Here is a 23077-nt window from a genome sequence, read left to right as displayed (position 1 = left end):
ACACCAGAAGCATCGAAAATGCGTTGCCGACCCTATCCCGAATTTCCCCTCGGAGCTCTGGTCACCTTACTTACCAACAGAAACACAACACTTCTCGAAAACAGTATTATTAGATGTGGTCTTCTGTAAGTTCGAGGTACTACCCCAGTCGGGCTGCTTCATATTTTGAGCAGGAAATTTTCCGCTGTGCCCTACCTCAGTCAGTTAATCTACATAATTGAGTCAAATCTTATAGTAAATTTCTTTAAAGGATTTGATATCTATATTCTCAATTTTCAATATCACTTTGGAAAAGTCCGATTTGTCACACTTATATTTTTGCAGTAGAAAACTCAAAATAAAATATTGTTTTTATTTATCTTGTGCTAAAAAAACTGTCAATTAAGTCCTAAGTTTAAAATTCGTTTGTAACTTAACATAGTATTAACTAAAACGATCGTAATAAAACGTGGATATAATCAGGCGAAGCGTCATCTATTGAGAGCATAAAATATTTTACGCACAAGTACATTTATTAGCGAAACAATCTTAATTTTATTATTCAAATACATTGTAATGACTACCTCATAGAACTATATTGTCCCTTACGAATAGCCCGCATAATACTAATTATAATACTCTTGCGAAAACTTTTATTAAACGTGTACTAAACTAACTAACCGCTTACCCTTTGAGAGTCTTACAAAATTACTTTATGTCGTTATACAGAAGGAAATTGTTGTAAACTTTACTGCGTCCTATTCGTTTTCCGATTGTTTTAATGACTTAATAGGTTCTGTATTATGTTTTTAACAAGCGCAACATTATTATGTATCTTGTTAAGCTTTATGAAATTTATTACATATAACGAAAGCAAAGGAAAACATCACTAATTATAAGACATCGTAAATCAATGAAAGTGTTGCAAATTGTAGCATCACATTATACTCTACCGATAATCACGTTTAAAATCAGTCTGAAAATCAAGAACAATTTACATTCTTGTACCAAATACAAAGTAATAGAATTTATTTATACGCGACAACTGTTTTAAATTACATAAGTCATGCTAATAACAAAGTACTCAAGTAATATAGGCTTTATAATATCACGTTACTGATTCAGTAACGAAATACATATCCATTGTAAACTATGCAGATAAAACATGAATTACTGTCTGTTATGCAAATAATTTCATAACTAATCATCGTCGTAATTAGAATTTGCAAAAACTACATTCAAAGAAAATACGATTCCTAACGAGACGCATATTTTATTTCTTTAGCAAATGCCATTATAGCAGTATTTACCTGTTAAGTAAAAGTATTGAAAAATCAAGTGTCCTAAACAAACCGGTCAACCGCCGCTTACCCAAAAAGGTTTTAGTATCGAGAAAAATTGTTACTGAATAAATTTTGAGCAATGAAGAAACGTGTGCGTTCGAAATAACTTCTACATTTAAGGATTTTTATCAACTTTGCAACTAAAATTTTCTGTGTAAAAAATTATGTCATTTGCAATTTTATTGACTTCTAAAAACGGAAAGAAAAATAAATTACCCATAAGTAATCGGATAGGTTTTGTGTATAAAAATATTTTTTTTTATATTTACTAAATAAAAAAAATATTTTAGTAGCTTTTATATGAAATATACGTTTAGGTTTCATATTTCAAAAGAAAATATAGATACCGAATAACCTAGACTAGGATAATTTTAAGGAGTTTTTCTTTAGCATGCAACTTACAGTACAAAGACATTTTTTCTTGCTTAAGATAACTGTTAAATCTTTATATTTAAATAGGAAACAAAGGAAGCGATTAAAATCTCAAATTTAAAAGCATACAGTAGGTTTTTTTATGACTACTAGTAGACTATGTACAATTTTTTGTACTAATTTTTACGAGGATAACTTTTTTTATTAAATATATATTGCATCTGTCCAAGACAAAACTTTTCACAGCGTGATAAGTATCTTTAGTAGGCAATTGATTTTTTATCAATCTTTTTTTTTGTATTTAATGTCAAAGACTTTATAAAATAAATAAACCTCATCCTAGAATTTTTATTCAGTTGATAAATTAATTTAAATACTATCAAGGGCATGAGCAGTAAGTAAATGTAACTACTATAGTTCTTAATAAACGTAAAAATGACTTCAGAGTTCAAGAGTCAAAAACTGAATGTACAGAGCGGAGTTGTATGTTTTATAGTTTAAATTGCTACGAATGAGACTCCTTGCATACGTTTACTAATGAACAGTTGATTACGCAGTAGAAATAAGGTTGAAAGTAGTCTGAACGATGGAAAACGCATATGCTAAATATTAAGTGAGAAATTGGTTCTCCTTAGTTGAGATTTATATGAGACACAGACTTCCGATAGGGTTGTCGACGGAAACATAAAGTTTAGACTAATTTCACCCATTATCGAAAGTCATTTTTTGTTTAGTATGCACTAATTACAAGTAGATAATTTATCTGTTCGACTCCATATTTTCTGACAAGCTTATACTTGACAAAACGCTATGCTAATTATTTAAGTGACTGATATACCCAAAATTTAGATAAAAATAACTTTTTTATTAATCGATGATATTTATGATCGAAAAATATCACATCACATACTCCAAGATACTAAAACGCACTAATATGACCGGCATAGACTGCATGCTCATTAAAGACCAACTCAGTGACGACACCTTCTACGTATGGCTAAATGGCTCCAGGCTGCCTAAAACTGTTTTCTACTCGAAGCTTAAGTAATAAAAGCCCAGGCCTGGAGGTTCCTGAGACACAGGTATGAGTTTTAACTCGTACCTGTATCTCAGGCGACGCTTACCCGCTTGCGTCCTTGCTTTGCGCGTTCTAAAAGTTGCTGGCTATGTAGATTCGCCATCGAGGGACACGTCATCAAGGACCTCATATCGAAAAATACGTTGAAACTTTAAATGACGACATCCTGTACTTTCAGAAGTATTGATGAGACGCGATCTTCACCGAAATTAAAAAAATACTATCCGCTATGAAACCTTAAATTCCTTATAAGAAAAAAAAATCAACTAAGTACAAAGTTTACTTTTCATTAGTAAAATGTTACAGTTATTTCTTTTCGTTATATTGAATCAGTACGTTTGTGATGTAAAATAACAAGCGGTTAAATTAAATTCAAAACGAAATGCATGCGTGTCTCCATTCGTGTGGAATTCGAGAACCGTCAATTTCAATGTATAGCATGTTGTCATCATAGTGGCTTGTTACATTAAAATCAATCTGTGGTTTATATAAAACGTACACAGTAACAAATATTCGATACTAGCTCACCCGACAGACTTTATCCTCTCATACGAACTGTCCAACGCGTTAAGTTGAAATAATTATTACGTTTTCTGTAGTTCACTAATTTTCTACGCAAATTGCTTAATTTCTCATTCTGTAAGAACCAAAGTATTAGAAATCTTTAAAATATCTTTAATATATTATAATCGAAATTGGCGATTTATTTTTATAGATAGATTTAAGCAAGTCTATACCTTAATAATCATAAATTTACGAGACATTTTTGCAAAGAAATATTTACTGTTTAGTATACAATGTTACAAAATTATTATTTGTATAAATACTGTCTTATGACGACTATCGACAAAATGTAGCGTAGTATAACAACCGGGGATGCATCAGACTACAATGACATCCCCTAATTTTTTCAACAGACCGGGTGCACACTTGGGTGGATTAATGCACATTGCACCCTTAACAATTTACTTTATTGTAACGGCAATCTTTACGAGTTGGAAAATATGGCAAAAAATTACAATGTTATTTAGATTAAGCCACTTCTGTATTGAAACAACATATTATTGGTATTATTTAATTTTAATTTAATCGAAAAAATAATGAATATTTTTAATGTTAATTAATATAACTTTTTATTTGTAGATTTAACATAATAAGTTGCAGTGTAAATCATAAATTTGTAACTGAAATCTAGCTTATCTCATCTCAAATTTCATCTCGCGCTAAACGATTGAAGAATTTGTTTCAAAAAATGTTCAGCGAAGCATCTAATCAAACGAGATATAATTATATTCCGACATATTTCATGCATATAAATTATATCCTCATATCGAAATTGCTTCATTGCTCACTTGTTTGTATAGCTATAGTTTGGTTTTTAGTCAATATCACTCTGTCAGCCCTAGGCGCCAGACCAATTTGCCACATCAGACAATTGACCGTTAATTGCGATTGTTTTAAAAGTGGAGCGGTCGCCATGTTTGTACAACATGTACGCAATCTGATACATCAAACGTCGTCTATAGCGAGAATGTTATCGAATCTCAAGTTAGGTATTTGCTTCATAACTATAAGATTGGACAGTCCAATGCTCCGGCGTTGGATACGTAAATCTCAATAATAAGAAATTATTAGTAGATATTGGGAATTTTAAACTTCTTATCATACTGAAACTAGCTTTTAAAATATTGTTACTCATGTTATTATCCTATGAAATGTATGAAAAGGTCTTTAGGACGTTTAATTTTTTCTTTATTCATTCAGGTTTATAATTTTAAATCCAAAGTATAAAAAACGAGTGTGCTTTAAACCACAAGACTGAAGTAAAACTTCTTTACGATAACTCTTTGCTAATAATTAAACATAAGGATTTTAAGCTTTGAAAACTTGATGTTACTAGCAAACATTTTTAAAAATGAACATACTATATTATTGTTGTGAGTTCTTATCAGAAGGCATGTATTTATGTACTCGTATTTCTGAACTTATAATTTTGACATTACCTCTCTTTTTTTAGAATTTGTCTAGATATATTTATCTAGATTACATTTATCATTTACATCATCAATAACTTTTCCGATTTATTTAATACTAATTTGCATTTACAACATCTATACCAGAAAGACGACATTCAAAATTTTTTATAATTTCGTAAGTATTCAAATTTAAATAATATAATAAATAACTTAAATTAATAAAGCTGTCTAATGAAAAATGAAAGATACAACTGATAAATTACTGTTTAGACAATAATAATTAAATATCTGATAGAAATATAAAGTAAAAACAAACATACAAAGTCGTTTGCGTTAACGACCTATCAAAATAAGACATCATACCAGGATTTTGTTTACGAAACGGACATTTTAATCTTTCTTTTATATATGTAGGTAATATGTGACTAAAATAATACAAACAGAGAGAATGACATGAATTCGAAATCTCAACTTTCCCCAAACCACACATAACAACCAAAAATAAACCCTTTAAAAGAGCTAATAAAATGTTAGACCCCGATCAATATTCAAAATGTCCAGCCTCGGTCCCGACTACAGAAATCGTGTGAATACGCCGAGAATACTAATATAAACTTAACCAATTTGTATTCAACTAGATAGGCTTAGACGAACATCGTGCGAGCTTTGCGTGGCATTACTGTTGTTCCTATCTTAGAGATCTAGTGCTTTCAATGTCCTTGCTCGTACGTTATAAATATATTGTTTGACCCTTTACACGGCGCTTCGAATAATAACGATGGGCGTAAATAGCATTGTTGCAACTTCTACATACATTATAAATATCTTTGTGCTTCGTAAAAATTCTGCAATTACTTCTTAGAAATGTTTATGTACCGTTTGAGGCACAATAAAAGTGTATGGTTACAGATGGAGGTGAATGATGATTAATATTGTCATGAGAGGGAATTCAACTAGCTGTATACAAATATTGATGTATCAAAATGTTACTGTAAACATTTAACCCCTTAAGTTATAAGATACGAAATTTTAAACATATTTATTTTAAATATTAATGTCTATAATTTGCAAATTAATATTTTCACGTGTTAATTTTTGAAAAGCTACGTAAAATATGTTTATTTGTTGTTTTTTTCTAATGTTTCAATTTTAAAAAATGTTTAGTAAAATAAAACCTACATAATACAACATACCTATATTACCTAATTTGTAATATTTTATGAACTTAAGATATAAATTAAATTACGTCTAAGAGTCAATATTAATCGCATAAAGTAATTTGGTATAAAAGAAGACCTTTCAAAACTTCAAATATCTGCATATTATAATATTACGATGAAATAAAGTTACTGTGATTTAATTAAGATGTAGATTCTTTAATAATTCCTTTTTTAAAAATGTTTTTGAAGAGGTATCGAACTTTTAATATAATTAAAATGCAATAAACTTAAGCGTAATTAAAATATATAGAAAAAAGCGATGCCACTTCACTCCAGTTTTTAAAACGACAAGTTACACAAGTTCTACAAACTGTGAGAACCAAAATAAACCGACAATCTAGAGAAGTATACGTTTCCATGCAAAGCTCTATACCCGGCGTGTCAACTTTACGCGGACGTATAGCATCGAGATCGCGCTTTCATAAGCTCGACCACTCTTCAAAATTACATACAACTATTACAAGGAGCACTTACCTTCGACCCCGTGGATTTTGGCTGCCAACGTCGACAGCAGGAGACCGATGGATAGCAATTTAATCCCATAATCCGGTATAAAGTTTCTCGACCACATCTTGTAGCACAACATTCACACATGGATCACACACATTTGTTTTACTCCTTCTATGTCGTTTAAACACTAAATTATTAACACTTCACGGAACTAAATGTAAGAACTGGCACTTCATTTTGTTTTCAAACCATTGTTACGTAGAAAACATTGGTGTATTGGTCATTTTAGCGGTAAAACACGTTCAAATTAAACGTAAAACCCGACAGAAACATGCGCAGCCGCGTCCTGCTCGCATCTGACGGCTTTGTTCGTAAATACACAACGTACGGTAAATCAAAATGGCGGATCGTGCGCCTGTGTGCGTAAGCGCAGCCTGGAATAATAGATATGACCCTCTACAGACCTCTAAAATTAGGTCGTAGTATTTATTCTTGCATTTTTCGAATAATTATTGGTATTTTATGTTAGAAAATTAGATGGTTTTCCGTAAAAAGCCGTGAGAACGGTCTCACTCACACATAGAAAGTTACGCGAAGGAATGTTGATTCAATGGAGAAATCAAGCAATTCAACTCGTCGTTTGCGGCAAAGAGCTTTCGAACTTAGTAGTTTTGCATCCACGACAGAGATGGCGCTACTACTGAACTAACAATATAGGGGTGAATTTTAAAAGGACAAGGTTCAATGAAATATTATTATCTATTCCGCTATATTTGTAATAATAATAATTTGTAACGTATTTAGATAATCGTTTATTTGAATGTTTACATATATCTGTTATATTACAATACTACTTAGGGTCCGGTTTTACCAATTGTTGATAAAGTTTATCTTGCAAATAAGTGACCAATAGACTGACAGCGAGAGGTAGAATAAACCATTAGGACTTGTGTTTTCTGAAGTAATAAACTACAATTGTAAAATTAATTAATTTAATGCAAATAGAATACAGAAATATCTCATAAATAAAGTAGAATTCGATGGCAAAAAAGAATAATGAATCAAAAACTTTTACCTGTCGTTTACCATCATCCGTCAAATAGAGCTATCCGCAACTGTAAATCACGTTGTTTATTATTTTACGTTATTGTTTAATCAATAATACGTTGCTATGACTTTATTTTGCTAATAAGTTATGTTTTCTTGAAATTTAAGATTTTTAGGATTGAGAAATATTTTAAAGTATCAAAAATATTCAAAATGGTGACGTGTTATCAGAGACATCCCTTTGAAATAGAAACGGAGGACAAACTCACGACGATAAATTCAAAAATATTCGAAATCAAAAAGAAAATACAATTATCAGGTTTCTATTTTTATTTATATACACAGATTACATTTCATTAATTCAACTGACAGACCGCGTTCTAGCTTTCTAGACAATCTTAGAACTGATGATCCTAGAGATCCATTATAAAACTCATGGGGATAAATAAAATTGCTTTGTGTACAAAAAGGGTACGGGCAACGTGGAAACCGTTGAAACTACCTCATAAAAAGAAAAAAAGTTTAAATAATTAAAATTACCGTAATAAAACTTTAAACCCAAAACATAAATTGAAGTAGTATCGGTTAGTAAATAATTTATTTAAGTAATCTATTTCACTCTTCATGTTTTTCATACCAAGGGCTTTATGTCTGTTCTAATGGAATAAATTCCAGAAAATGTATCTGAAAATATATAATAAATAAATATACTTATTTGTTTACTTTGGTTTGTGTTAATCACATCTGTATTTATAACTCTAACTACGCGTACATTCAAGTTCATTCAAAACATAATTTGTCCTTATCCCTGTTTGTAGTGATAAAACATGATAAGCGGGCAAACATGTATTGTACCCAAGTATAATAGAATTTTGTGGTCAATGGAACACTAAAATATTTCGCTTCAGCCTGTAATATCCCGCTGCTGGGGATAGGCCTCTTTCCCCATGTACGAGGATCAGAGCTTAATCCACCACGCTGCTCTAATTCCTACCAGGTGTACAAGATAACAACCGGGACCGACGGCTTAACGTGCTCTCCGAGGCACGGTGGAGAGATCCACTAGGGCTGCATAAACACCTACATCACGGGAAACACTTGTATGACCAATAGAAATGTTTGTCATGTGGGGGATCGAGCCCACACCCGCTAGCGCAACAGCCACAGACCAGTGCTGTGACCGTTGCGCCAACGTGTCGTCAAAAATAACGATCAAATAAGTAAAGCTAATAAGAACATTAATTTGTTTATTATTGTTATCAGATTATTTTGATTAAAGCGTAAAAATTGGAATTAGTAGTTTTTGACCATCGGCTACGGTAACCAATCAGGCGGGCCGTACTCTTTACCCTAGTCCTATAATAAAAATTAGCCTAGAGATAAATGTCTTCAACGCACGCGCGTAGCTGATCCTACACCCGACAGTCCCTCGGAGCGCCTATCTTACTTACCACCGAAACAACACTACTTGTAAATAGTATTATTTGGCTGTGATATAGTAGCTGCTAAGTGTGGAAAGTAAAAGGATGTTCATCCTAAAACGCGTATGATAACGTTAAGATAATCAAGTGTTTAGGAGTTACATTTAACAAGTGCTTATTCACTACTAATCTGCGTTATATACACTTACCAAATATCAGCTTATATATGCTAGTGAATAATTTAATATATTGAAATGTTGTATACTTATCAAAATATTTTAATGCTAATATGCTACACGCAAACAAGTATAAATTATACATAGCATAATAAACTTACGTTTCAGAGGGTCAAAGAAAATCTCACTACGAAGAAAATGAGGCTGAGAAGAAACAGAATAGAGATCTGATAGATACTCTCAAGAAGGAAATAAAAGTGCGGCTCGTAGAACTAGCTCAGGCTAGGGAGGCGGTGTCTGATGAAGAGGCGCAAGTGAAGAAGTATCTTAATGATATATGTCCCATTGGCAATAAAACTACTGATCAAGTAAGGAAATAATTAAATTATTATACTTCCGATTCAAAAAATGAAAAGTCTTCTTTTTTCTGACACTTAGCTTTTACGCATTTAATCGAAGGCCAATGCAGCAATTTTTCCTATAATATTATATATATATGATAATTAAGATTAAACTTTTAAAAAAAGAAGGCAAGAAGGATATAAGAAGGATTTATTTCGCCATAAGATACAAATTACACACACTTAAAAAAGTCAAAAAATATACTATTTCAAAAAATAAATAAATAAAAGAGATGGCTAATAACAATTTCAAAATTGCTACAATATTGTTTATATTAGGTACATAACAAACTTTGGTAAAGTACCCAGTGTTATGCAATAAATAACAACATTTTTATTTTGCACTAATCTCTAGTGTTTTGGTAGACATCGCCTACATTAGGTCATCGGCTTTATTAAATATTAAAACATTTTTAATTAACATAATGGAGTGTTGGCTGAGAGGAAAAAGCCGGATAAAAAAAAACTCTCAGTTCTCTTTTGCAAAGGTCGTTATAAAAAAAAAAACAAAATTTACAGTATGACCAAGACAATCTATGCGTTTTCATCATTAAGATATTATATACATTTTCACAGATATCATAATAAACTTTTCTACACAAAGTTCGCTTAATAATAAAAGAGGTTAAAGAATAGTTATTTTCTTTAAAAAATAAGTTAAGAATAGCATTTTGCAGTTAACCTACTATGAATATAATATAATATTTGTTAAAAAATTTCATAAAAATATTTAAACGTATTTTTAAATACTAAATCGACAATAGGCCCAAACAATTTCTGCTCATGATATATTTCTCCATTTGTTTTTCAGTTGATACATAATTTAGATTTAAAAGTAATAGAACAACGTAAAATGTTAGATCTCCTGAAATACGAAAAAGGTAGTAAGAAAAAGAAGCTACGGAATCTTGAAAAGGAGTACGAGAAATTACTCATTGAAAGCACGAAAAGCGATCTAGTGAAGTCTAAAATAACAACTAGGGCTCGAAAAGTAAGTATGTTGGGCAGAGTTAAGCAGATTCTGCACTAGTAGTAGTGCAAAGTTTTTTTTTTTTTTGGCCCAACTACGGTAAAAACTCTTGTAGGAGTTAGTTAGACATCAGCTAGATGTGCGAATAACTAAGTAAACGAACATTGCTTTTGATACGTAGTTTGTTTAACATTAGACCATTTTTCCTGCTCACTACGATCAGTTGATGGAGAGAGGAAAGGGCTTATAATCTTAGTATTCAATCGACCTTTTTGATGTTTTTCCTTTTCAGAATGTCTCGCATTTAGAAAACGAAATACACAAAGTTTTAATACAATGGACCGAAGCCGAGCTGGTTAAGAAAAAATATTTTTCGATTAGGTAATTATAAGTACAAAATAATATTTTATCGATAAGTAAAAAGTTTTTGATATAAATATAAAGCAGAGTGTAACGTAGAATACGAGCACAATAGAGCTACACACACCCATATAATAAAATAGTGAGAGCATCCTTTAAAATGAGTTTCATGTTAGAATAAAACATTAATACAAAGATACATTTCTATAATAATAATTAAAAAAAGAACCCTGTCAGTAATCTCAATTCATTCATCACTGGAAATATCTACATATTTAAAATAAAATTGATGTCCGTTGCAGGCAGGCGCTCATAGAAGATTCTGTGAAGTTTGAAAGTTCCCTATCACGTATAGAAGATATATTAAAGAAGCAAAAGGAAGAAATAAAAAAATTAGAGGTAACGTCAGAAGTTTAGCTTATGGAGCAACTTCAGTTAACGCAACCGCCAACTTTGTATAAGTTTTTGCTATATATTTCCAGTTGCTGCAAATTTTTATACAAAAAGCGTATTTTCGCTGCTGGTTGCCAGTAACCGAAATTAGGATGGAATTTTCAAAAGCAAACTTTCAGGTAGTTCGAGAGGAAGCAGCAGAGATGCGTGTCCGCGCCACGAGTGCGACGGCTGCGGAAGCTGCTCGTGCTCACGACGCGGAGCACGCACGGGCCTCCGAGCGTGCCTTCTTTGCACAGAGGTTCAACGAGAGAAAAAGGGAGCTGGAGAAGTTGGAGAAGAGGATATTTCCTCCCGCGGGTAAGTCATGTTACAGCTAAAGCTTTTGAAATGTTGTAACGCTATTCAATGATCGCTTAGAAATTATAAGAGCATACGCTATGGAATAATTAATAAATAATTGGACGCATTGTTTGTAAGGATTTAAATATTCCTGTTAGCTGGAATATCGGTAAATTCAATTAGATTATGTGGTAATATATATAATAAAAATGTAACGAATCGCTGTCTGTACAAGAAAGATATATGAGAAAAAAATATTATTTATTGGGACCTTTGTCACCGCAAATAGCACCCAAAACAATGGTTGTTAGAATTTTTATGTTTGTCTATGCGTTTGTGCACGCTAATCTCAAAAACGGCTTATCTGATCTAGATGGGATTTTCACTAATATATTGTGGTAAGCTTCACTTAACATATTTTAGTATTTGTTTCATGTCAACTGGTTCATAAATAAGAATCACGTTAAACATGTTAATACCCAAAACGCGGCGAAGCCGCAGTCACAGCTAGTACTTTACAAATTTCTTTCTTGAAATTTTGTTTCTTTCTTGAAGCTAAAATTATGTAGTTTTATAAGTTTCTAAACAAGTGCTATGATCTCCTACAAGCTGATTTGAAACTCGTAACAAACATATTGCAAGGATCTGACGAATATGAAAAAATGTAATTTTCAATTGTGTTCTTATATCTGTCCAAGGACATGGTTTGGATTTTGACTCAGTTTTATCTATTGTTCACTAATCGAAAATGGCTTACAATTTTAGAGGTTAAACAGATTACAAGCCATTTTTTTTTAAACAGACAAATGTGTATAAAAACCAGTTTATATATTTTTCAGAGTTTCTTGTCGGTTCTTTTCTGCAGATCCTGCATCCCAATTCTGCATAGCTTCACTTTTAAAAATAATTTAATTTTAAATTTGTAAAATAACGATACCAATGTACTTTTGAAGCCTATTTGAATAAAGACATTTTTGATTTTCCCATACATATATTGTTACAAAGAGAGACTTATTCCATTTCAACAACTGTATTAATGTGTAATTGAATTAGAAAAATATGGTATATATTAATAGCTAGATTTAACAATAGTTATCGCAAATTGTCTCATCAGCCTATCGCAGCCCACTATTGGTCATAGGCATCGCCTTGTTGGACACAAAGAAATGACTGAAATTACTCAATTACGTTAAACTAGCTGAGACGTGTGGTTTCAACCACGTTGTTTGACGAAAAATTAGCCTCCTTTCTCCTTAACGTATACTTAACCTTCCTTTTTAAATAGTTTACATTTTTTAGTTTTAGACGCCGGTAGAGAATAAATTATGTGGAGTCATATTGAGACCTTAGCGAATTAATATATATGATATGATATAATAACCAAGACAGAAAACATTCGTTGTTATTCTTTTAGACGTTATTTAAATCTTTAACTTAAATATTAGTTCATACTTTAGGCAAGAGTAAAACTATTTCTGGAATTTTACCCACAATACGTTTTATTAATTGACACACCTGTAAAATTTTGTCAGTTAAAACTTTCCGATAAAGCTAATTTACATTTATCACCTAATATATTAAATTTATTTCGACGCTGATCAGGTTAACGACACTTCATATATGCAAATATTTCAACACCTTGGGAAAAGAATATAACTTTATTCTATTACCGGATAATAGTAACAATAATGATCTTGTTTTATAGTTAAAGAAGCGATCGAATAAATAAAAACCAACATTTCCTAATACATTAAATGTTTGATTTATAGTAGATATGATATGAAGATATAGAGAGATATAATGTAGGCAGTTAGTTACCTACATAGTTTAAGAAAAAAAGTAACGAAAAAACTGTTTCAGTTTGGAAAATTATTAAATATATTTTATTTGATTCTTTTTATTCGCAAATTAAAGAAAGGTACTTCAGGTATAGATAAGCCTTCGCCGTGTGTATTGCTATAAAGTCCTTTTACAGTTTACTTATAAGTACACTTGTTATTTCAAAACAGAGAACACGTATTAAAAAAGGACATCGGCAAAAAGCTAAATTCAAAGGAAAAGCTAAACTTCATTAAAAAGCTAGGAGATGTAAGCTTGTTGTTCCTTTTGATTAGTTATAGAAGTCATAGAGATAGGCTTATTTTACTCCGAAAACATTTCTATAGTACAAACACGAGATACGAGAATTACGCAAGTTTTTAAATTAAATATTTACTGTGTAAAAAGTACTGTAAGCCGAATAAGATCGTATGCTATTTCAGTGATATGATAAAATTTTACAAACTGAAGATGATCATTAAATTAACGTAAAAAGATATCCCCGTCCTTCTGCGCATCCTTCTCACAGGATAGACACAACAACAACACAATCATTGCTGACTACAGACTTTTTAATTAAATTAATAAAAGACATTTATTATTTTTCCTGTTACAGCGCGGCCAGTGAGACAGGAATCAGTGAGATCGACTGAGGGTGATGCTGTCACTGAAGACCAGTCCGCTGTAGCGCAGATGGAAGATATTTTCCAAAGACTAATGAAACTTACAGGTAATTTATAGATTTTCAAAAACGCCGAAGTAGTATTATTACATATAGTTTTGATCAGCTAAAATTAATTTTATATTTACTTTTTATATGCTTTCTTTTTTTTTCGCTTACATATTAAATCCGAATTACGTCTAACCACTTTATAAAAACTCTTCTTAGATTAGAACAAATAATAAACAAAAATAATCTAGCGATATCTCACATAAACTGCTACATATATAGCTATTTTTATATCCCACGTTATGATTGAAAGTTGTGTGTTGTATGTTGTGTAAAGTTCTTTCATTATACTTTGACGGGAGATGTCTTTTGACTACTGTATGTAAAGGTACTGATGATGTGGTTCTTTTTGTTTTGTTGTTGTTGTGGATTAATTTGGGTATACAACTTTCTTCAATGTTTTGTATTTTGTAGATGCCTAATGATGGTCCAATAAAGGATCGAAACGTCGCATGAATTTGCAATTGGTGGTTTGATTGGCACCCTATGTCCACTTTCCTGCTAATCGTCAAAGAATATTTATAACAAATGGACACAACGATAAATAATAAACTTATAATTTCATCCACAGTACATTGGTCAATAATTTATCTATAAAGAGTGGCAAACGTTACTATAATATGCTTGTGCTAAGACCAGACCACAGACTATTAATAAATAATATTTGTAAAACTGCAATTAACACACTCCTCGATATCCTACTTGGTTTCCTAATTCCCACTACCAGGAAATAAGTAACTACATAACAAAAAAAATGTATTTCTACTAGGAGTGAACGAAGCCGAAGAAGTATTCGACAGATTCCGAGCTCAGCGGGAAACGTCGAAGAGATTGAACTACTTGCAGCAGACAACTGAAGAGGAGAAGCTACAACTGGAACAGACGCAGACATCACTCATGGCCGAACTGGAGGGGTACAAGTTTGCGTCAGTGAAGGATAAGGATGAGTAAGATTGGCTCATTATTATAGAAAATAGTGTGTAAATCAAATATGTTTCTGCAGTTTTTACCACTAAATTTCGAGGGTTTAGTTACTACAATTTGGTAATTTAAATATCCACTAAGCCAAATTACAAAGCGCGTTGCTTTTGTTAGTTTACAGAAACTAAAATAGAAAATTTTCATACAATATTAAATAGAATAATTTAGGTTTTTGATTGTAATGAACTTTATAAGTGAAAATACATATAAATACGTATAAAAGTGAAAATAAAATTTTAATTTTGAGAGCATAAATCTTTGGATAATTATTTCTTACTTGCAGAGGTCAAGAAGAAATAACAGAACTAAAATCAAAGATAGAACAGGAAGAGAAGAATTATATGGAGTTGCAAGAGAAGTACGACAAATTGGAAACATTCCTTTTGGAAATAAAGAGATTGTTGTATGATTTGTGTAAGCTCTTAGATGTAAGTTAATAAAAGTGTAAACACGTTTTAAATATATGTTATATAATATATAATATAGCCTATAGGCTATTATATAACATTCAATACACTACACCAGACAGACATTAGCCGACGTACAAGTCTCGATATTTTATCTTACATGCAGATTTAAAAATAATTTTAAATTCATGTTATCCCCTTACGAGTATGACAACGCAAAGACCGCAAAGTGAATCGAGTTATTCACCTTTCTTCTTCTTTAGTCAAAGAGAAAGCTTAACAAATGACCATACAGTGTAATGTAGGCTATAATATATCACAACACGATTCATAAGGACAAAGTCGTGAAACACGTTTGACACCATCTTAAAATATGGAAAATCTTTACAATTAACATAAAATCATAATAAACAATACTATTCTGTAAGTCCAATTAACATAACAAACGAGTGTACTTCAGACCACACGACTGAAGTAAAACTTCTTCAGCTCTATCTAACTTATATCTCCCTCTCAACTTCTGTTCGTCTCGTCCGATCACACTTTTCGTAACGCTCTTGTCACGCATTCATCAGCTTACTCCGTAAGTCAAGCGTGCGTACTTCAAAAGTACGAAAGTAGTAATTTGTAAGGTGAGGGCACTTAACTGAGGTAGGGCACAGCAGGAATTTCCTGCTCAAAATATGAAGCAGCCCGACTGGGGTAGTACCTCGACCTTACAGAAGATCACAGCTAAATAATACTGTTTTCAAGCAGTACCTATTGTATTCCTGTTGGTGAGTAAGGTGACCAGAGCTCCTGGGGGGATTGGGGATTGGGTCGGCAACGCGCTTGCGATGCTTCTGGTGTTGCAGGCGTCTATAAGCTACGGTAATCGCTTACCATCAGGTGAGCCGTACGCTTGTTTGCCGACCTATGACATAAAAAAAAGGTGATCGGGGAGCCAGCGACGCCAGAGTGGACAGCTGAAGCGCGGGATATCAACGAGATCCTGGTCGTGCTCACGGCGCGGTACAACGCGGCGCGGAACCGGTGCGCTCTGTTGTCGGCGAGACGAGACCAGGCTGTCGCTGTCACGTCTAATGTGAGGATAAAGGAATCTTAGATTAGTTTTAGTGTTTGAGTCATGTAAGGACATAAAAGATTAATAATAAGAACAATATTGGTATTGAAGCGCGACAAAGCCAGCCCTGCGGTCACCAACCCGCCTGCCCAGCGTGGTGACTATGGGCAAAACACATGAGTTCACGTTATTTTTGGCGTAAACTTGTGAAGGTCTATGTCCAGCAGTGGACTGTAGGCTATAATGATGATGATGATGAATGATAGTATTGAAGTGCTTAGAGTCTAACTTATCTACGCTACTGACAAAAGGCATGTAAAGGTCTAAAATAAGATAACGGCTAAATTAGACTACATTTATCCAAAAACTCATGGCAATGTATTGTCCGATTCTGGTATTGAAAGTCTCCGATACATCTGTTACAATAGGCTACGGTAATCAGACGCATCGTACATTTTTTTTCCACCCAAAAAAAACTTTTGTAGTATCAAGAGGGTGAATAAAATAATGGAGAATGATGGCAAAACTTCATGGTGTAGCTAATTGTAAAATAATTTAATTTAAAAGTTGAACATTATAATGACGAGCAGTTTGATAATTGTGAATATATATATATATATATATATATATATATATATATATATATATATATATATATATATATATATATATATATATATATATATGTTTGTGTATTTATTAAATGTAAATTTATTTGTACAGATTTTATGGAGAATGTATGACTTTAATTATATATACATTAAAAAATGTTTCTAAAAAAAATTTAGTATGTTGTAAAATGTGTAAATTGTTGTTTGTTTTCATTAAACACTAATAAATCTCAGAAAGTTAACACATTCCAGACACCGAGTGGAGCCCCATCTGTGACAGGATTAAGCGCTAAGAGTCCAAGCACGAAGGAGTCTGAAAAGATCTTACCGACATACAAGGAACTTGTCACGAGGGAACCCGTCAAGGCACCGCGTAAATATATATTAAAAAATTTATATAAATATAAATGAATCGCTAAGCACACCTGTGCCAATTCAGCTTGATTTTTAAAGTAATCTAATCACTTTTTGAAGATGTACATAAAAAGACAAATTAGGAATGTTGTGCACAAAATTGTATAATTTAAAAAAAATAACGTAACGATTATTTAACTTTGGATTATTTTTATCATATCTCTAAATATATATATATTATGTCTATACTTATAAAACAACATGTCTTCACATAGTATTAATTATTCATCGTAGAACAAATGCTTTCGTAACCTAAACATTATCGAAGTGTTTGTGATATAATAAAAGTTTTTAAGAAGTTTTTTTCATGCCCGAAACTTTACACTAATATTTTCGATGAAAAATAAATAAAAACTCGTTTTACTATTTTTGAAAAACCAGTAAAAACTGGAAACCATCAGATGTTATATACAAATTAAAAATTACGTAACGTTACACTAGGCAAGGTCGACGGCAGGATCTAGTATAAGATTTACATTATACAAGTATTTTCTAGATCTTCATCATTAGATAGACTTAATTATAATATAAATTTATATTCAATGCTAAAAAAGAATTATTCATACAAATATCTGACTGCGTAAAATTTCAGATGTCCATGATAAATAAATAATTGTGAAGTTTTTTTAACAAGCCTGTGAGAACTGCTTGAAATGATTAAGAAATAATTTTCGACTAGAACAGTTCTAATATCAAGAACTTATTATCATTGAGCGGTACTTTAGCGCCAAAACCGGAATATGCTGTGAATATCGATATAATTAATTTCACAGCGTTTAATTTCGAAAATAATATCATTTATCACTATATAATCTTAAACGATTTAACTTGTCACTAAATATATACTAACAACGTAGAAAGGAAATGTTCGTTTATCTATTTTTGTATGTGCAAGTTTTTTGATCGATTAAATGCGCTAAAAAAGACACAAGGGTTCACTTTTTTGTTTTCGTTAAAGAAAGTAGGCTATATAACATCGCATTATGGTTCAGAACGGGAGAATTAAACTAAAAAGTCCCAAATAACATATATATTAATCTTATTTTTCCAGCCTCCGATGAAGAAGAAGATATTCCATCTCGTTGTTACTTGAAGCGTCAAGCTCAGCTGATTATCGATACTAAGTGCCGGAGGAAAGGATTCCGTACTCCTTACCCTCGGAAATAAGCAATAGATCTTATAGTCTATTATATTTTAAATAAAGATTATTAGCATAATAAATAGACTTGTTTTATTTTACACACTCAGATAATTATTTCTATAACAAAATAAACAATTAGTGCTTAATCTTGAAAATGATCAATTGTGTTTCCGTTTTTAAACGACTTCAAAAAAGGAAGAGGTTACACAATTCGATCGTATCAAAATCAAAAGCAGCAGGCCCCAAGAACACTTTCGAATTGCCATTTTACAAATAAAAAATAAAAAATTGTTATTTTTGTAAAAGTAAAGCTACCACCGATTCGGAATGTAGATTCTGCAGAGAAGAATCGGCAAAAAACTCCGCAGTTACTCTTTTGAAAAATAACATATTAAAAACTGTGTTGTAGTACAAAATTAGTAACATGTTGCATAAAATACAGCGTCACTAAGTCCACACATCTTTATCAACTGTGTAATCCTGCAACGAATAATAAGCTTTATCTATTTTAAAAACTTTAAATTTATGTTCATACAATTCCAAAATTGTTTGTGGGATTTTATTACACATGCGAATACCATAACCCAAAAAGGAGAAGTTTATTTTGCGCAGTCGGAAACTTGGAGGTATATATATATATTTCTTTTTTTGTAATGTATGTTCGGGGATAACTTCGTCGTTTATGAACCGATTTTGATAATTCTTTTTTTGTTGGAAAGGAGATATCCCAAATATGGTACCATAGAATTCCAGAGAAATCGAGGGAAACCGTTGAAAATCGTAGTGACGACTAGAGCGTTGTATTACTTGTCGATGTAATTGAAGTCGTTTTTTTTCCTTCGCTAGCAAACACAATTATATTAACCATCAACATTCTAATATGTACTATATGTAAGTCTAATTGCTATTATACCTGTGCTCATATTGTTCTCTCTGATAGAAAATACGCTTACAAGGTAACAAAAAAAAAATGTTTTTAGTGGCTATTCAGTAAGCGAAGAAATAGATACAATTTTAAGCATTAATATTGTTGAATATCAATTAGAACCACAGCATTAAAGTCGATGCTTAACGATGACACTAAAAGCGATTTAAAAAAATATTTTTAAATAAAAAAATAATCAGGAAATGTTTTGTCTAGACAGCATTCATATTATAAAAAATTGTAAATAAAACATGTTTGACGGATGGTGTCAAGCAACTTCATTACATTTTATAGCGTTGTACAAAGTTATTTAAATATATATTTATTTACAATTTACTATGCATAACTGAATAGAATATATTTTCTACAATGTTCTGTCCGCACAAGAATTCGTATCTGCAACTCGTTTGCGCGATGAACCCGCGCCTCATAAACAAGGCGGTGGACATCGCTATGGAAAACAAACGTTTCGATCCACACACAGGTTTTAGAAGATTTTATTATAATTAATATACAACACATCTTCAACATAAATTATAAAGTAGTTTTTTGTCGCTAAGAAGCTTACCACAGTAGAGAGCAATGTAGGTACGTAAAATAAACTTAAAAAAAAATAATTTTGAAAATCAGTAATACGTAGCCTACGGCACTAAAGAATTTAGCCACCCCCTCTCTTCCCGTGGGTGTCGTAAGAGGCGACTAAGGGATAACAAGGTTCCACAACCACCTTGGATCTTAAGAAGCCGATCGATGGCGGGATAACCATCCAACTGCTGGCTTTGAAATATACAGACGGGCAGCAGCGTCTTCGGTGCGACAAAGCCAGTACTGCGGTCACCAACCCGCCTGCCCAGCGTGGTGACTATGGGCAAAACACATGAGTTCACGTTATTTTTGGCGTAAACTTGTGGAGGCCTATGTCCAGCAGTGGACTGTATAGGCTGTAATGAGTAATACGTAGCGGAAGCTTTGAAATACGAGTAAATGTGCTGTAATTAATGTGATTCTTTATTTAGACATATATTTTTAATGTTTCTTTATTGCTTAAAATGCTCAAAATTCGTCTTTACAAAATGAAAGACTGCGTTACTACCTTTCCACGTCACCCTCTTCGTCCTTATTACGGAGGTTCTACACCACCCAAACACTAAAATTTGAAACTGTATCTACTGCAGCTCCATAATGTGTGTAATGGTCTTATATTTTTATGTCTTCTATTTTAGAACTTCCGCCAGCTCAAAGACTAGAATCAATGCAGCCTTCGCTGTACGCTCCGCATGTCGATATAACACGCGCTCGTTTAGGTTTCGGGCGTGTAGGTCTTAGACTTATTAATAGAGACCTACACTCACCAGATAATCTTGTTCAGCTTCAGGCTATACACAGTGTTTTGGATCAGGTACGATAATTTCAACTTTAAATAAAAATTAAGTTTCGATTGTGATTTAAAAGTAGGTAAGCAGTATATGTAGTATGTATAGCATTTGTTTTTACGATTATATATTAACACGTTAAACGCCGGCTTGATTTTTTAATTTTTCTGTTTGGTCCACGGGGGATACCATGTAGTCGACACACAATTGTTCCGTTGGTGCTGCGGGGGACACCACATGACCGCGAGCCAGTCAACTTAAAAAATATGACTTACAAAAATATGTCATAATGTGTAAGGAAAGTAGATATAGTATGAAGTAAGATCTTTAAGAATGGGTATGATAGTGCAATAAAAACTTATCATAAGAATTTTGTAAATAAGGACTTTTAAGCCACCCATGGACTAAAGAGAGGAGGTAACTGGTGTCCTACATGGCATTTCTCGTGTTAATCAATATTAGTTATGAAATTTCTACGGTCACTAAAAACAATTTTTGAAACTACGTGACTTACTGCGATTGCCAATTTGAAACTCCCGATATTTCGGTGACTTTGCCATGGTCACAGGTGACACAGACTTGTAGTATCAAATGTATCTCAATCAAAATAATAAATTCTTACTTCTCACAGTTCAGCCTGTAACGTCCCACTGCTGGGTATAGGCCTCTTCTCCATGTAGAAGAATTTTACATGTCACGTGTAGACATTATTTATTTCCACAGGTGCAGATATCCGAAAATGCGATGTTCCTGATAAACATACATGTGGGATTTCGTCTCATCGACTTGATGTTAGACAGAAACCCAGTAATACGCGAAAAGGTTTGCCTCATCCTCACTTCTTTAGCCAACTACTATCAAGGGCGAAAACAAATCATATCACGACCAAAAATTATCGAAAACCTCATGTGGCTTATTATGAGAGATAGAAGAGAAATAAGGTTCGCAGCAGCATGTACCCTAAAAACATTAGCATGCGACAAATGTTCTGTTGAAAAAATTCTTCAGACTGACGACATTATAGAAAATTTGTTAAAAATGGTCAAAAATGAACATACGGGAATTGTAGTTTTGCATCTTAAAACGCTGGAGGAACTAATTCAATGGGACCAGGAGAAAGCGTTAAAAGCTAACGCTTTCCAAATTATGTTAAAACTGAAAGAAAATAAGGATCCAAGAATTATTTGTGGAGGAATGGATTGCTTGACGCAGATCTGCAAACATGATATCGGAAAGAAATTAGCAGATATTTATGATTTAACATGCTCATTGAGACCTTTCTTAGCGTCTCCATCACTGGAAGTCAGAATCAGCACTGTTGGTTTGATGAAATACACAACATTAACGACGCGATCAAAATGGCGCGCTAAGGAATTTTGTGTCGATTTAACCAAGTCCTTGGTAATGTTGTGCCAAAGTCCAAACAGTCCTATCCTGCAATTAAGATCAATGCAAGTTCTGATAAACCTTTGCGAATGCCCTGATATCAGATATCATATGAAATCTCATTGGGAGAAAAAAGTAAAGGCGATAAAAATAAGAACTCATGAGGAATGGGATGGAACAAGCGAAACCACAACTTATGGCTTGGAAACTGGCCATAATTATAGGACGATGTGCATCGAAGGGGTCGAAACTATTAAAAACGATTATGGAGATAACACAGAGGTCGTCAATGTTCACAGCTATTTGAAACGTATACACGAAACCAAAGCAAATTTACTATACTTAATTAATTGGAAATCCTATAAAGACTAACAATAACAAATAAATGAAAATACATAATCAAGTTGTTTGAGCATTTATTGAAATCATACATTGAATTACATTTGGTATTATAATACGCCATATTTTTGTGCCTTCGTTGGCGATCTTAAGACTATTCGATCAGTCATTTTCATACAAAATTGTATCCATATATAATTCAAATTATACTAAAAAATCTATAAGATATCTTACACTAAATTACAGGGCAAAATTTATTTTGAAAATATGATTATTTTCAAGTCTCAAGCCTCGTATAAAATAGGCTTTAATAGTACTAAGTACAAAGCATATGATAGTATACTTATTACAATATCATAAT

The 23077-nt window shown here is 32.4% G+C and overlaps 3 protein-coding genes across 3 annotated transcripts in view; 2 read left to right on the top strand and 1 right to left on the bottom strand.

The window, feature by feature from the left end:
• Positions 1-6637, bottom strand: part of LOC123666223 (neurogenic locus Notch protein) — a 131786-nt gene extending 125149 nt beyond the window's left edge. The window contains exon 1 of the mRNA XM_045600410.1: positions 6443-6637. Within this exon, the coding sequence (XP_045456366.1) occupies positions 6443-6554 (112 nt within the window). The 5' untranslated portion in view covers positions 6555-6637. The remainder of the gene's footprint in view (positions 1-6442) is intronic.
• Positions 6638-7678: 1041 nt separating this feature from the next.
• On the top strand, positions 7679-18773 carry LOC123661123 (rootletin). The gene is made up of 12 exons (XM_045596120.1): positions 7679-7784; positions 9231-9430; positions 10275-10454; positions 10726-10814; positions 11096-11192; positions 11366-11546; positions 13963-14076; positions 14846-15023; positions 15341-15485; positions 16396-16548; positions 17391-17511; positions 18604-18773. The coding sequence occupies exons 1-12, from the start codon at positions 7679-7681 to the stop codon at positions 18717-18719; spliced, it is 1680 nt and encodes a 559-aa protein (XP_045452076.1). The 3' UTR covers positions 18720-18773.
• A 1214-nt stretch (positions 18774-19987) lies between these two features.
• LOC123666191 lies at positions 19988-22772 on the top strand. Its single transcript, XM_045600392.1, has 3 exons — positions 19988-20102; positions 20842-21017; positions 21715-22772. The coding sequence occupies exons 1-3, from the start codon at positions 19988-19990 to the stop codon at positions 22747-22749; spliced, it is 1326 nt and encodes a 441-aa protein (XP_045456348.1). The 3' UTR covers positions 22750-22772.
• The last annotated feature ends 305 nt before the right edge of the window (positions 22773-23077 follow it).

Source organism: Melitaea cinxia, chromosome 2, assembly GCF_905220565.1.
Source record: "Melitaea cinxia chromosome 2, ilMelCinx1.1, whole genome shotgun sequence".
Classification (NCBI taxonomy): Eukaryota; Metazoa; Arthropoda; class Insecta; order Lepidoptera; family Nymphalidae; genus Melitaea; species Melitaea cinxia.
Note: the sequence above shows the minus strand (reverse complement) of the source record. Positions and strands in the feature narration are given on the sequence as shown.